This window comes from Phaenicophaeus curvirostris, chromosome 3 (assembly GCF_032191515.1).
Source record: "Phaenicophaeus curvirostris isolate KB17595 chromosome 3, BPBGC_Pcur_1.0, whole genome shotgun sequence".
NCBI lineage: Eukaryota > Metazoa > Chordata > Aves > Cuculiformes > Cuculidae > Phaenicophaeus > Phaenicophaeus curvirostris.
The window spans coordinates 76,566,498-76,583,713 of NC_091394.1; the positions used below are offsets into that span (position 1 = coordinate 76,566,498).

At 36.8% G+C, this 17,216-nt stretch overlaps 1 protein-coding gene across 1 annotated transcript in view; it reads left to right on the forward strand.

Annotated features, from left to right (window-relative positions):
- Positions 1-17,216, forward strand: part of VPS13B (vacuolar protein sorting 13 homolog B) — a 435,364-nt gene that overhangs the window by 205,039 nt on the left and 213,109 nt on the right. Inside the window, exons 22-23 of the mRNA XM_069854414.1 lie at positions 2,985-3,112; positions 11,961-12,195. Coding sequence (XP_069710515.1) covers positions 2,985-3,112; positions 11,961-12,195 — 363 coding nt within the window. The remainder of the gene's footprint in view (positions 1-2,984; positions 3,113-11,960; positions 12,196-17,216) is intronic.

Below are 17,216 nucleotides of genomic sequence, written 5' to 3' on the forward strand. Positions count from 1 at the left end.
ATGAATTATGAAAACTGCTGCTTCTGGTAGCTCAATCCTGATTTATATGATCAATCCTTTTTGAAAAGTCTGTTCATTACCAGTGTGTGTTCCGAAATTGGTGAGTGTGGCAGCCTCTGAGTGATTGATAGTTGATTGGAATATTTGGTACAGTGTATGTTTTTGGAAAAAATACCAATTCAGCATGGGACAAGAAGATAAAAGTAGGAATGTCTTATGTCTGCTGATTTTCTTAAAAATTCAACTTGTACAACCTGAAGCAGCCCCTCACCCCCTGTTTTTTTTCATCAGTTTGTGTTTCATACAAATACTATTTTCTATCTTAACTATTGCTTACTGGTTCATAGCTTCAATGCAAGGTTGATTATAGTGCCAGGAAATGTTCCTAGGTTTTCAGTTCAGTAATAGCCGAGTACCGTAATTATTTTAGGAGATTAACCTTCATACTGAGATAGATGGAGCTGGCCCAGTCTACATGGCTTCTGTAGAAGACTAGCCAAACTAACCTGATACCCACAGCAGAGCAATACAACCTCTTAGCAACTGTCACCTACTGGTAGCCTTGCCTGATGGGGAATTAAGACGTTGTTCTGTCCCAGCATCCCTTCAGACAAAACTCTGGAACTTACCAGTGCAGGAGGAAAATTAACATAGGACTTCTTTCTTCTTCACATTTCAGGAGTTACTTCTGTGCTTGTTTCTTCTTTTCGCTCTGAAATGCCTGTTATTACTTCTCTATTTTCCTTGATTTCTGGTTGAATGGTTCCTTCTCCATTTGTTGGGTTTTGAGGCTTGCTTTTTTTTTTTTTTGTCTTTTGATTGGGTATGGGGTATCTATCGTGGATAGCCCTGGAATTCAAATCTGCTTTTCGGATTTGAGAGGCACATACATGGAGAGAACAAGTGGTGCTTTGGCCAGCTATTTGATGCTCAGGTAGTTGTTTCTGGCATTTGAAAGTTGATTCCCCTAACTGAGAAAGAATTAGCAGAGTGTGTGTTTCCCAGCAAACAAAACATTGAAGACTGGAATAAAATCTAGCTCCAGATTCCCCTCACAAGGAATGCACTTGTTCAGTGATGTAGGATGTTGATATTCCTTGCTGATTCTGCTGTAGAATATAGTTTTACATTGTGTTTGTCTGTTCATCCTGACCTGAAGCATTCCTGTCTGTGAAATGTCCAGTATCAGTGACTTTGTATACCATTCTCACCCTTACCCACACTTGTATACTGGAATTCTACGTTTCAGTAACTTTTAATTTAGTATTTTGTGACACTCAAACTGTTCTTAATTCTCTGACTACACAGAGATGATGATGTGAGCTGAGGCTAAGGCAGAAAAGCTATTCCTCAATGCATGTCTTAATTTTAACTTAACACATTCATAATGTGGATGGAGTACTCGCTACACGGCATTAAAGTGTCCACGTGAGAAAATGCTCTGAAATAGCTACTCGGCACTGCTTCTCCATGTGAATGATTTACTCGTTTGTCTCTCCAGAACAGCTGACAACAAACAATCCTGAAATGTCATGCTTTTTACATTCTCATGATACAAGTTTCATTTTTTGCACTTCTCATAGATCTATAACTGGAGCCAGGGATATCTGAGAGAGCTAATTATGCTGCAGCCATAGAAATTCTCTTTCACTCTTTCCCTTTTGAACACCTCTTTTTGATACTTTTGATTCCCTATTGCCATAATAAAATTAAAACTTCTCTTTTCAGATCATTAAAAATACTATTTGTCGAAGGATCTTTGTCTAGAATATTAATCAACTCTGTCTTTTCTAGCTTTGATGGCAAAAATGTCACAAATTAATTCCTCAAGTGGCATTAACATTGCATGCTCTTGGCAGAAATTCACCTCTCAGATGTTTCATTTTTAATTCCTTGTATGTTTCCTTGCATGATCAAAACTGACTGAAGACCCTGTGATGTATATCAAGGAGTGTATACTTTTGCTCAGTTGATAGCGTAATTTCATTTTAAGAATATTTCCATCCTTTGTATGCCACGTTTTTCCTAGCTGTATAATTGGGATACATAAATTGTCACACTTGTGCTGATTTCAATTTAGTTTAAAATGAAGTCATGAAGACTTCATAATTTATTCCTGCAGTTTTGTCAGCTCAACAACATATGTAGGCCAAAACTGGAAATGTTAAAGAAGCTGACAATAATTTGGTTAGTATCCCAAAACATTAGGAGGCGCATATTTTGTTAGAGATGACAGGAAGAACTATGTACCACTCATGCAGTCTTTAATGAATTTGTAGTTACTACTTGGTCTCCTCGCTAGTCTTCTTTTGAAGTTCTCCTATGCTCATGTTCAATGAAATGCTTCTGTTATTTATAATCTTTTCATATTCCTATTATTAAATAACTAACAATATAAGGACATTTCTCTTTTAGGTAGAAAAGATTGAATTTTGCTGAAATATTTCATACTTGAGTACTTTTAAGCTTGATTAAGTAAGAAAATGGTCCTTTTTTTGGAAGCACACTCAAGGTTTTTAGGTGATTTTTTTAAAGAAAACAAGTCAAAGGCTGTAATTTAATATGGGATGTTTTCATTTCTTATAACAAATTTAGAAAACTAAAACCTTTTGTAGGTTACACTGGCAGCAGTCTATGTCAAAACATCTGAGATTGCTGTTCTGAGACAAAAAAGGATATCACACTTGGAAAACTGTCTTAATTTGCTTAGGACAAACATTCTTCATAATGGTTTCTTAGCAGTTTACATTAAAAAAGTTTAGGCATTTCATTTCATTAAATATCTCAGCAGGATTAACAGATACAGTGGAATTGCCGAGTTGAAAACTAATAATAGGCACATCCTTATTGCATACATAGTGAGATACACAGCAAGAGAATATCTCTTTTCGAATTTAAAATAATTTATCTTTTTCTTTGCTACCAGTGAGTATATTATGTAGTTATTTATTCTTTGTGTGACTGCGTTTTGTTGTTTGCATTAGAATCTCGTCCTTTGTCGCTTCCTGTGAAAACCATGCTGAACTCATCTGAAAGCTGCAGAAGTCCTGAAGAAAGAATGAAGGAATTTATTGGAATAGTGTGGAATGCAGTTAAGCGCCTTACACTTCAGGTAAGATGAAAAGGAAGTGAAAAAAAACTATGTCTTTTCAGACTTTATGATACTTTTTATGCATCCTAGTGCTTTTTATTAGAGGGGTTTTAAAGGAGCTCCAAGTTTTATAGTCTTATTTCAGTAGTTTCAAAGTCTTAGAGACTGAAAAATAAAATACAGAATTTAGTTATATTAAGCAAAGAATGCTTTGGTTTTAGAATATTACTTTTTGAAATACTTCTTTATATGTAACGGGAAGATGCGTAAAGAAATTACATGAAGAAAAAATGCTTGTCAATTTTCTGTATTATAAACGTAGCTATATGCCTTCTTATCCATAGTTAGATTTGCAGAACACCTTCCTTTTCAAAAATATTTGAGGCGAGCATGTATGATAAATGCTTTCTTGGGGTGCATAATACAAGGAGGGGCATACGTGAAAGCTGGGGAGGGACTGTCCACAAAGGCTTGTAGTGATGTGACATGGGGCAATGGATATAAGCTTAAGAGGGGCAGATTTAGGCTAGACGTGAGGAGGAATTTCTTCACCATGAGAGTGGTGAGGCGCTGGCACAGGTTGCCCAGGGAAGCTGTGGCTGCCCCATCCCTGGAGGTGTTCAAGGCCAAGCTGGATGGATCTTTGGGCAGCCTGATCTAGTGGGAGGTGCCCCTGCCCATGGGAGGGGATGATCTTTAAGGTCCCTTCCAACCCAAACTATTCTCTGATTCTATGAATATGATGATACACAGTGATGGATTAGCTGCTTTCATGTCTACCTTTTCATTAAGGGGTAGTAGCTGACCACTTGAATTAAACAATTTAATCCTAGGCTGCTTTAGATTTTTGATGGCTGAGTTTTCATGTAGCGGTGTATATGCATGCTATATGCAAAAAAAAAAGGGCTGTGTTTTAAGTCCAGTGTTAAGATTGCATAATCAAATACTGGATGGCTTAGAAGTGCTAGAATTGGGACTCTGTTCTTCCAGGTATATATCAGGTGCCTGCTTAGAAATTACCTTGACTTAGAATTATTATACTCTGTGCCTTTTGAACAGTACATTATATGAGATTGATATTTTATGGTAAACCAGCATAGCAGATAGTACGGTTTTGTGTTAAAATAAAATAAAGTAAAAAAATAAACTCAGGTCATTGCTGACAGAAATTAATTGCTGCTGCCTATGCCTTCTTCTTAGCAAGAAATATATTCATTTGTATGCAGGCTTATCCTGGAACCTGTGTCTGTTATCTACCTCTTTAATGCAGAAAGTACCTTGGGTTCAAAATGTTATTGTTTGAATGTTTAAGTTTTGCCTAAGTATGAAACATGAGACTTGTGACTCGACTGGAGAACATAGTGAAGTTGAGGAGATGCTTTGTGTTAACTCTATTTAGATTTTAGCCAGCTCTTTCCTTGTTTTCATGGATATTTTGCTGGTTTTCCTTTCTTTCTGAATGTTTTTGTCACTAGAGATGAAAATGGCCAGATAATGGGAGTTAAGAGAGAATGTGAGCTGTTTGAATGAAGCAGTGTATTTTTTGTTGTGTATCTGGGTGTTACAGAACACAATAAGACTGCCTGGATAAGTGAGGCTTACACTTTGAGTCATAATAAAAAGAATAACGTAATAGTGAAAATGATGAGTAGCCGAATCCTTTATAAATGGGGAAATTTGAATCAGGACTAAGATATTCTGCTTGTACATATTCCCAGGTATGGTTTGTTACTTACATGAGCAACCAGCCAAGCAAATTTGTTTCAAAGAATGGTTAATATGCTGACCAGCTAAAAATGAAGTTTGCTCATTACCAAATGGAAAAGAAAAAAAAAAGTTTGTGTTCAAACTGATTTTTTTCTTGTGGAAATGAAAGCTGATGGCAGTGATAGATATGTATTCACAGAATAATTTGTAAATTTATCACTGCTCTGACATAATACACTCGGGGATTAGAGCTAATACTGGCAGGGGATATTTTTGTATTAGATACTCTTTTTGGTGTTTGAGGCTGTAGATTTATTTACTCTTTACACTTTTTTTGGTAAGGTGCTCATTCTTTCCATTTTCATCCTTATGAACATGAAATTACATTTTTAGGTTTTGTCTGTGTTGACATTAAATGGCCCTCTGAATTCATGGAATAGCTTACGTGCTTCTGATGTTTCATGCTTATGCTTTGAACATACTTGGTGAAGTGCTTGCCAGTATCTTGCCAGAAGGTCGTTAGGTGTTACTAGTGAAGAGTTTTGACAGACTTCAAGGAAACACCACAGAAAAAGTCCAAGAATGTGCTTCCAAACAAATACGCAGTAGGAAGGGTTTATAGATATGCTTTCTATGCTAATTATTATTGCTAGCAGTCCCTGTGCCTTTTATTTAAATATATTTTTCACGACACAAATGCATATATATGCCTTTTTCCCTTTAATACCAGTGTAAAATGGGAAAGCTGAAATTTGTACAAGAAAATGTATGGCAGATAAGATGATGAGGGTTATGACTCCATCTCTCATTTCAAGTACAGTATCATGTATTAATTTCATTAAACATAGCACGTATTTTATTAAACACATAAATATATTTATATGTTAAATCCATACAGATTTTCTGTACTGTATTGTCATTTAATATGAAAAAGGCAAATTTCTAGAATATTTTGTCTGGTTAAATGCTGGAACACTTAAGACTCTAAGTTTTTTTTCTAAAGCTATTTTCATGTTCCTTGTTCTTTTAGTAACATGATTGTAGAACAGAAAAGTCTGTAGTTGTCATCAGATAAAACAGAGCTTCATAACTTAAAATCATCAAAGGATTATTCTTTTAGTGGAAGTTTGAGTAAGTAAATGTGCTTGGAACCAAAGTAGCTGGAACGTTTATTTTGGATTCAAAGCTGGTACTTGCTTACCCTCGTCCTGGCTAGCTCATGATAGCATATTGCATGAAGATTTTGTGCATTGAAGTAGTTCTGAGCTATTGGTATTTAAGTGAAAACTCTCTCAAACTTAAGTAGAAAAAAGTTGGTTTTATTATTTAGTTGTTGTATGATTTTGTATGCAGCCTTGAAGTCTTTTTGACACTTACACTGTGTAGGAGGGTAATCCTCACTTTTCACGTGTTCTTCATACTAATAGTTGCTAAACTGTGGAGCAGTTTAAACAGTACTATTTTTAATTGATTATTGATGCTGAATTCCAATAAGAACAATGGAGGATTTGTATTAAAAGAAAACTAATTAATGAGTAATGTTGCAATGAATGCCAACTAAATAAAACTGTTATTATTACAGAATCATTTAGGTTGGGAAAGACCTTTAAGATCATCAAATCCAACTGTAAACCTAATACTGCCAAGTTCACCACTAGCCAGATATTCCACATGCCTTTAAATTTCCCTGAAATTATTTGGAAAACAAAAATGAATGTTTCCTGAAATTATTGAAAATAGTATTTTCTTTTAAGCATATAACTTTTACAAAATTTTAGTCAAAGTGAAACATTGATTGAAGGAACAGCAGCATAAGGATAAGATTGACTAGCAGTGGTCTTTATCCATTGGGTCGGGCAGAAATTCTGTGACTTGTAACTTAGCAGTTACAGCTGTCGGTACTTATGAGGTAGGATGATTTCTTAAGTAGGTTACAAACTGACAAAAAATGGAAATTCTCCTCAAATAGATAAATACTTATTAAAATCAAGCTTTCTCAGAAAAGAATAGGATTAGTGTGTAGGCTAAGACATTGTGTTTTAAGTGGTAAAGGAAAATGCAGTTTATCTTTATTATACTCATTTGTAGGCACAGGTAGCCTGCCTTTATAGTTCTATAACTTTTGTGCTCTGCTTTCAGCTTATATAATTTTTACTTTTTCTCTTACTTCAAAACATGAATTTCTGGTCTGACTTTTTAAATTCTAACCAGCAGTGCACATCTGGCTCAACTGCAGATGATCTCCCATGATCCAAGAGGAGGCAGTTAAGAGACTTACTTGCCCAGCTAGACACCCACAAGTCTATGGGGCCTGATGGGATCCATCCAAGAGTATTGAAGGAGTTGTTGGACGTGCTTGCCAAACCCCTTTCCATCATCTTCCAGCAGTCCTGGCTGGCTGGGGAAGTTCCACTGGACTGGAGGCTGGCTGATCTTGTGCCCATCTACAAGAAGGGTCGCACCCTTAGCAAATTTGCAGATGACACTAAGCTGGGTGGAAGTGTTGATCTGCTGGAGGGTAGGGAGGCTCTGCAAAGGGATCTGAACAGGCTGGACCGCTGGGCTGAGTCCAATGGCATGAGGTTTAACAAGGCCAAATGCCGGGTCCTGCACTTGGGGCACAACAACCCCGTGCAGTGCTACAGACTAGGAGAAGTCTGTCTAGAAAGCTGCCTGGAGGAGAGGGACCTGGGGGTGTTGGTTGACAGCGACTGAACATGAGCCAGCAGTGTGCCCAGGTGGCCAAGAAGGCCAATAGCATCTTGGCTTGTATCAGAAACGGCGTGACCAGCAGGTCCAGGGAGGTTATTCTCCCTCTGTACTTGGCACTGGTGAGACCGCTCCTCGAATCCTGTGTTCAGTTCTGGGCCCCTCACCACAAGAAGGATGTTGAGGCTCTGGAACGAGTCCAGAGAAGAGCAACAAAGCTGATGAAGGGGCTGGAGAACAAGTCTTAGGAGGAACGGCTGAGGGAACTGCGATAGTTTAGCCTTGACAAGAGAAGGTTGAGGGGAGACCTCATTGCTCTCTAGCACTACCTAAAAGGAGGTTGTGGAGAGGAGGGTGCTGGCCTCTTCTCCCAAGTGACAGGGGACAGAAGGGGGAATGGCCTCAAGCTGCTCCAGGGGAGGTTTAGGCTGGACATCAGAAAAAAAATTTTCACAGAAGGGGTCATTGGGCACTGGAACAGGCTGCCCAGGGAGGTGGTTGAGTCACCATCCCTGGAGGTATTTAAGAGATGGGTGGATGAGGTGCTGAGGGGCATGGTTTTATGGTTGATGAGAATGGCTGGACTTGATGATCCAGTGGGTCTTTTCCAACCTAGTGATTCTGTGATCTAATTCAGTAGAGCTAATATGGATGTCAGAGGCTGAGGCATGGTCTTATAATAATGACTGCAGCAGAAACTGTACATGAAATGTCTAAGGGCTGTTCTTCGCAGTTTTGGGAGTCAATGTGGGATTATATTCTTTACTTGACACTCCCAGAAAAAAACATAAGCTTTTCTTCCATGAGCATCTGCTGGATCATGATTAATGTGGAGAGAGCCCACTTCCCAGGAGACATCTTTATGTGAGTGTCACCTTGTGGGTCATCTTCAGTGCCTCTAATTGGTTTATGTAGCTATAAAATGTGTGTTAGGGAAGGGAATCTCCTTATAGTATCACGAAAGGCTGTGAAGGCTGTTGTACAACCTGCTGCACTCGTGCAGGATAACTATGGCATGTTGCTTGTTTTGTTTCACTCCCACCCACCCTCCTCAGCTGGGAAGACCTAATTCTTTTGCAGTACATATTTCATGCCTCTATTGAGCAACAATCCCTTTTTATAAAATATGAATTAAAAATACTTCATTTATTCCAGTAGCTTAATATTTTCCTTTTTATACAACAGAGTCTTAAAGTCATTGCACTTTTTTAGGTTTGTTATTAGTAAAAGCTTAAAGCACTATGCTTGGTATAACTTCTAAAAAGTAGAAGGGGAAATACTGCTTACTTCATTGGTTTATCATTAGTGTATGCTAATTAGCATGTAAAGGCCTTGACATAATAGAAATTAAAATAGGGGGTGATTTTTTCAAGAATTTTTAATAATTCCTTCTCTTTAACACATGAATGTGTTCAGTATTGGCAAAAGAACATGTTGCTACCAAAACTGAAATAAGATCCCTGAAACAGAAAGGATGTTGCCATGGAAAAATGAAGTAACCCTCAGTGCAGCTGCGAAGCATTAATGAATAGGATATTTTTTTAAAAGATCATTTGTGTTTGGTGTGGCTTGGAGGGTCCCAACCAGATGGTTTCCATGAACAGGATCTGACCCCCAGCTTGAGGACTTCTTACTGGCAGATTACTTCATTTTCTTTCCCTTGGATTGTCAGATCCTTACATTAATGCAAGATTTACTGCTGCAGATTTATATTCGGTTACATAAATCAGTCACGTTTTACATTAAATTCAGAATTTTAGACACACATTTTAACAGTTATTTAAAAAGTGTAAAAAGATTTATATGATAGCTTTAATATACGCTATTGATGTAGTTTAATTTTAAGAATTTGGATTACATACATTTTAAAGCACTTTCTGATTGGCGAAGGAATCTGTAGCACACATTCTCGCTTTTGTCCAACCTGTAATTCCATCATTTTAGGTGCACTCTTCCATTCCTTCTCTGGAACTTGTTTTACACAGATCTCCAGACAGCCAGATAAACATACAGAAATTCTGTTAAAATTGATAGTGGTGTGTAAGCAGAATCTGCCTTCAGGAGTTCAACAGTTGCAGTTGAATTTTGCACTTGTGGGCATCCAGTTGGTAATTTATTATGCAATTATACTGACTGCATGATTTGCCCTACAATGTGGAATTTTGCCCTCTGTTCAGTGTGTTTGCCTTTGAAATCCTGCAGTTATGTTGTGCAAAATTCATTTATTCAAATAAAATTTTAAATGAAACACAAGTAAGCAACCTGTATCTTTAAGCAAATCTGTAATATTACATATGGAAGGTCTGATTCTAAAATTCATGTTCCAACTCCCATTCAATTTTTTGAAGATGAATGGCAAAGTAGTTGCTTATGTAAGCACAAATTTCTGTCAGGCATTTACAGGAGTGAAACTGTTGTGATTGCATTTCAATATTCTTGATACAGTGAAGTAAAACAAAGTTATCTGAAGAACAATCAATACAAAGCAGTACCAAACTTTAAATTAGGTGTAAAAACCACTACTGAGTATTGAGATCTCTTCTCAACAGTACTTTGTAAAATATCTCCTGTAGTTTCTGCTGCTAGTAATGTGATGAAGTACAGTGTCTCTCCAGGTCGATGGAATTTTTGGATTATTACCACCACATGGTTTGTATATCCAGGCAGCATTTGATATTAATCATCATGGAGATATATATATGAAGAACGGATGATTTGTTATAAAGTGTTTACTCAGCAAATGCACTGATAACACAAAAGTTATACTGATCATAAGCTCTTTTGTCATCTATTTATCATTATCCCACAATGGCTTGACCTGCAACCTATTACTAATAGACCAGAAAATGAACTAATGTGTCACTGTGAAAATCTCTGCAAATTGACACAACGACTAATTTACCAGTTAAAAAAAAAATCCAAATCTATTACATCTGTAACAATACACCGTTGCTTTTCATCCAGTATAAATAAAGTACACTCTGAACTCTGGATCAATAAACTACTTATCAAAGTTGTAATTAACTTCATTTTACAACTCAAACAGTTCTAAAACTAGAAACAAACACAGACTTCATGTAACAATGTATTTATTTTTGCAAAATTCAACTTGCATTTTTCTGCAGTGAATTTTTGTCAGTTTGTCTAAGCAAAAGGGCACAAAAAGACTTAAATGAAGATGAATATCTGTGTTCTCACTAGGCTGGCAAAGTATTTACGGTGCTGGTGAATTCTAGCTCTATTGAAAATTGCTATTGCTGTCTTAAGGCACCATTAGCCTTCAGGAGAGGGTATGGAGTACAAATCTTGTCAGTTTTAAACTGTGATGTCTTTATCAGTTTCAAACTGTGATGTCTTTAATGATGTCAAATTGAAAGACTGTTATGTAAGCTTACAGCAAACAAATGTTCTTTTATCCCATCTACAAATAACAATTTGTGTTCAAGATTTTGTACACTAAAGTGTTCCAAACAGTCTGAAGAAATGAACTGAATCGTAGCTTGTACTCGCTTAACAAAGTGTTTAAGTGTGTGGGCTGTGAGGATCTGATATCCAGGTGCAGAATATTACTTGTAAGAGCCAAGGAAGACTAACAGTGTGCAGCTTAGCACTGCCTCCGAGTTAACAAGTCGTGATGAGTTCAGTTCTTGGTTTGGGCTCACTCAGCCTTGCTTGAAACTCATAAGGAGATGACGGAATGGCCAGAAGTGTTTCAGGATAACAGCACTGCTTGAAAATGAAGAATGAAAATACTATTTTTTATGAAACTGTGCACTATATCTGATTTGCAGTGAAAACAGTACAAAAGCTGACTAAACCTTCTAAACTTCATTTCTCTTTCTCCTTGTGTATGTATGCACCTATCCATTTGTTTTAAGCCAGTTTTTCACTAAAGTTTATATTTTTTTTCTAGTTTATCTGATGGTTAACCTTTTCATACATGCTCGTTACTGTTGACTACATAATAAAGACAGAATTTCCCCTGAAACAGGTCTTTATAGAAGCTTTATAGAAAGTAACAGCATATAAAATGTTGGATAGTTCTAGATGCTTAGCTATTGCTAGCAAAAGTTAATGAACTGAAAAAAGAGAAGGGCTTTCTCAGCTTTATTATGAGAATATTTTCTGACTCAATTATGCTTCTTGTTAAAGGTGTTGAAATGTAGATAGATGTTTATTCGGTTTATATAGCAACACCTTTCTGATCAGATTTACAGACCAAAATCACATTTCTTCTTCCCTTTCCTCACATAATCTTAATTTACAAGACTATATATAGTTTTCACACATTTTGTGACATCTTTCCTCTTAATTCAACTAAAATCTATGAATATTTTCAGTCAACTGTGATGTAGGAGTAACTTGGGATTTTGTACCAAGATGAATATTCCACATTAGTAGGAAAAAATGGTAATTGATTCCTGAAAACATTTTCTCACCTTTGTTTTTTCAGCTTGAAGTCCAATCTTGTTGTGTGTTCCTTCCGAATGATAGCCTGCCTTCCCCAAGTACTATTGTATCAGGTGACATTCCTGGGACTGTGCGAAGCTGGTACCATGGGCAAGCCAGTATGCCTGGCACACTTGTCGTCTGCTTGCCCCAGATAAAGATTATGAGTGCTGGACACAAACACATGGAACCATTGCAGGAAATCCCATTTGTTGTGCTGAGACCCATCCTGGAAGAAGGTAGGCTGCTAAACTCAAAAAAGCTTATTCTTTAATTTCCATTTTTTACTATTATGAAAATTATCTTAATTTAGCTTCTGATATTGTGCTACTTTTTTAGCAGCATGTTATGTATTATTGAGGAATAGAAATACTAATAACAAAGTTTGCCCCATGGAGATCACAATAAAACTCGTCATCAAAGAGCTAGTTTTGTAATATGTTTTGTATGTTTGAAGCCATAAAAGAATTCAGAAAGGCAATTTTTACCTTCATTGGGTTTGTCATTTGAGTTACTGTGTAGCCACAAACAGTTGATTTGACACAACAGGAGGGGGCAGCGAGTTGTGAATTCCAGGACAGAATGGAGGGAGGAGAGAAAATCAACAGAGAGAGAGAGAGAGGAGTCTGGGATCTAACATTCAGGCTGGACATGGGTAAAGGGCTTTTCACTGAAAGGGTGGTCAGTCACCAGACCAGACTCCACAGGGTCCTGCATCAACCCTGCCAGAGTTCAAGGACTGTTGGCTGATGCTCTTACTCATATGATTTAGTTTGAGATAGTCCTGTGAGGAGAAGGGTATTGGTCTCAGTAATCCTTAAGGTTCCTGTCCAGCTTGAGATATTCTGTGATTCAACGTAAGATGAGAAAATAAATTCATAATTATAGCAGACTATCAAAAGAAAAGAATATCACATTGTTGGTCATCATAACAGGCAACGATTGTGTATTGGTTTGTGTTTATAGGGATTGTAGCAAGTTTTTTGTAGGGATCTGAACTACAAACCAGAAATTTTTTATGAGTTTTTACAGGAGGGATTCTCTTGTGCATAGCCTAAGGATGAAAAGAAGTACAGTAGTTTTTGATTGAAAAGCAAATATTTTTAGAGGTTTGAGTTGTAGACCAATTTGAGTGAAAAATCAGCTTTAAAAATTCTACACCTGATTGAGAAATGAAAAGAGGGGATAAGCTGAAAAGGACCTAGCAAGTGAAATCAAGCTGCTTATGTTCAATACCAATCTTTTTAAATAGGGCTTTTAGAAATTATTGAAGTAAAAGGATTTGCAGCAGTATTCTGATGGAATACTGATGTAAAAATCTTGTTCTACAGAGATTCATACGAGAAATCATATATTGGAAATATGTGAGGCAAGCATACTTAATCGTCTTGGGGTTTGGGTTTATTTTAATGGCACCTATGAAAACTAGCCACATAATCAAGTTCAAAGTTTGATGGAGATGGCAGTTGGTTTAAACCCAGTAGGCAGCTCAGCCCCACACAGACACCTGCTCACTTCCCCTTGGCAGGATGAGGGGAGAATCATAAAATAAAAGTGAGAAAACTCATGGGTTGAGATAAGGACAGTTAATAGGTAAACCAAAGGTGCACATGCAAGCAAAACAAAGTAAGGGATGAATTTGCTACGTGCCATCGGAAGGCATATGTTCAGCAAATTCTGAGAAAGCTGGGCTCTATCACGTAAAACGTTTACTTGGGAAAGCAAATGCCATAACTCTGAATGTCCTTCCCCTTCCTTCTTCCCTGAGCTTTTATTGCTGAGCACAATGTCATATGGTATGGGATATCCCTTTTGTGAACTTGGGTCGGCTGTCTCAGCTGTGTCCCCTCCCAACTTCTTACGCACCAGCATACTGCAGCACCAGCATAGTAGGGCAGAGTGTGAGAAGCAGAGAACACCTTAATACTGTGCAAGCACTGTTCAGCAATAACTTAAGTAATTCCCATGTTATCAACAGTTTTCATCACAAATCGAAAACATAGCTACATACCAGCTACTATGAAGAAAATGAAGTCTATCTCAGCGAAAACCAATACATTAGTGTATGGTTAGTTCATTATTGTATTCTTGAACTATGTTACTGTAAAGAATTGTTGCTGTTTTGTGCATTCATTCTTAGATGAAGAGAGGGAGAAGCAGCAGTTGTTCCATTACTGTCACAAACAGCGTTTTCTGGGAAGATTATTTTGTTTTCTACATACTTATTGCTGAAACATAAACAGTCATAAAGTGTGTGCTATGAAAAATTAGGTCAAAAGCACATTCAAGAGCTTCTTCTGCTCCTGCTGTCTGAAATTTATTTGGATTTCTAAGTATTTTCTGTCTCCCTTCCTTCCGCCATTTACATTGTACCCTTCTCTTCCATCCTGTATTTTACTTTAATTCACAGCAACAAAAATAAGATTGTAGGTTTTAGTACTGTAAGTCATATTAGACATGGTGTCAACTGAGAAGGAAAGAAAAAGAAAGAAAAAAAAAGAGAAAGGGAAAGGTATATATTTTGCCTAGTAACTTTCAGTAGGCATGATCTAATTTGCTAGTCATAGTGACAGATAAAAGATAAATAAATTTAACCCAAGTCTTTTGTTTGTTTTAAACTGATGATGTAATTTAAACCATTTATGAAAGTAAGAAGTCATTTGAATTTTGTCAAACCCAGATTTGAAGGAAAGATCCTAGTGAGAGAAAAGAATCCCCTTGGTTGGGATATGGTAAGGAATTTATTTGTGTGTGGCTTTGTGCTCTGGGAATAATGCCAAACAGAAGTTCTCACAATCTTGATATTTTTTTTGTTCTCTAATGGAGCTGTTGCCTTCTCCCATGCCAAAACTCCCACTTAAACAGACTATTAAAAAGTCTCCAACACTTTTACCTTCTTTGTTTCTCCCCATATAGGGGTAAATAATTTTTCCAGACTTCGATTGAGAGAGTCTCTTACCTTGCATTCGATCTTTGAACAAGACATTAGGGACATAGTGTCATTCTTAAGACACGTTACTTATCTCTCTGAAATTATATTTGTTCAACTTTGCTTTTCATGGAAACTATTTTTTGAGTCATTCCTGCTTTTATGAAGATAATGTAAGTAAAGGGCTTGTTTACAAGGATGCACTGTTACTTTTAAGAAAACAGTGTGCTCACTTAGGTATTTTTCTCATTACATGAAAAATTAAAAGAGGAGGAAAATGAGCATAGTCATACTGTCATCTGGGGATATTGCAGCCTACTCACAGAGACTTACTGACCTCAGTGTGTCAACATACTGTAAAAACAGCTTATACAATCCCACAATCAGATCTTTTCATTCATTTCTGAGTTATGGTACATTTTCTTTTCAGAGGTAATTGTAGTTTGTAAGAATACTTAAAAAGAACGTTTTAAGTGCAGTACTTCAATTCAGAAACGTAACTTGGCTTAGTCATGCTAACTAACTTATGAATGGAAATGGATTTGTCTATGTAAAGAAGAAGTCCTATAAACAATATTTCTTTTGACATTTAGACACTTTGAATTATTTATTTAAATACATTCATAAAACCACTCTGCAAATTAATGCAGGGACAGGTTTTCTTAATAACAAATAAAGAAAATGTAGGTGCAACAGCAAAACAAGGATTTATTAGGTGAGCAGTTCAGTATAATGTTAGAATGGTCACATAATGTGTATGGAGCTGAAGAAGAGATAATTGATGACATTAAGGGGTATTTTATTGTTGTAAATTTGCCATAGCGTTCCTACAGTGTTTGTTCCACATACTGTGGTTTCTGTACATTGACAAAATTTGATCAGTATTTTCCTTTTAAGGTAGGTGTTGTATGCAGCACAGTAGAGTTAATGTTCAGTGTTTTCTTTGGAGATTCTTTTTTTCTAATATATGAAATATGAACAGTGTTAATTTACTGTGGTCATCACAGAGAAAAACAAAGCTTAGGCATAGTTATTAGGAACATGTCATTACCATTGACTTTGTATTTGAATTTTTTTTTTCTATCACAATTACTATTTTGTATTTCTTGCCTGACAGAACTTGGGAAAAAACACAGTTCGGTAGCTTCACTATTTTTTAATCTGAAGCCTTTCCAAAACATTTTCAAGTTGCTTTGGCTGAACTGTATTCTTCAGTATGCAATAGCTTCAAAGTAAACTACTGAAGTTTTCAGTTCATTCCTACAGTGAGTCACACAAACTCTCCTGCTGTATATTCCTGACCACATAAATTTGTTGCTGGTGCCACCTGTGGAAGAAACAATAGAACTCTTACTGAAATAACCTGGAAAAACATGTTAGGATCCATCTTTATTTTAATTTCAAAGCTTTTCTAACTTTTCCTTTAAATGATCACAGTTAACACCTAGTTTGTGTTATTTCTTAGTGCTGTAGTTTCTCAGCAGAAGAGTGGTGACCGTAGGCCATACCAGCCATGAACACACTCTCCATATATTGTTTAAATACATTTGCTTGAGTTCATTATTGCCCTGTGAGATTCCAAGGGCCCATCCCAGTGCACATTTGTACTTTTCTGACACCTTCTCTTCTGGTTCTCAAGGCTGGCTCCTATGCTTCTGAGGTATTAGATTAATTTGGTCTCTTCGTACCCATGACTCCAGGCCTAAATCTTGTAAAATAAAACCTTATACCAAATAATCTTTCAAATTATATACAAGAAGGCAAACTTTTCTCCTTCTCTTCTTGAAAATGAATGTGCTTTGTACAAAGACGAAGACTCTTTCAGCCCAGGCTGGCATTTGTGGATGCTCTCACCAGCCTGCTGTGTTTGGATCTGAGATGGCATCCAGCCACTTTCATGTTACTGTGAATTGAGACAGGCAGTTTCTTTTGATGGATTGAAAATTCACATGCTGGACACAGTCTCCATCATTCAGGTGGTCAAAAATAAAGGCTACATTTCCTCAGCAGAAAAATCTGATCAATGAAATGGTGATGACTTCCTCTAGAGGAAAAGAAACCCCAAAACTGAAATAAGTGTTATGCTCCTGTACTTCTAAAGAGCAAAAAAACCACCATGTCTGTTTCAGGTAAAATGAGAATTACCCATGTATCTTTCCTTGTCAAAGCTTCCTCACTTCTCTTCAGCATTCTTTGGGTTTTGTTTCAGCTGTCTTGCAGAGCTTAAATTCTTTTTCTGGGACCCATTTAGCATACATGAGATTGTATTGGGTTTGTGTGTGTCAGGGTTTTGATAGTGTGGGGAGAACTACAGGAGTGGCTTTTGCGAGA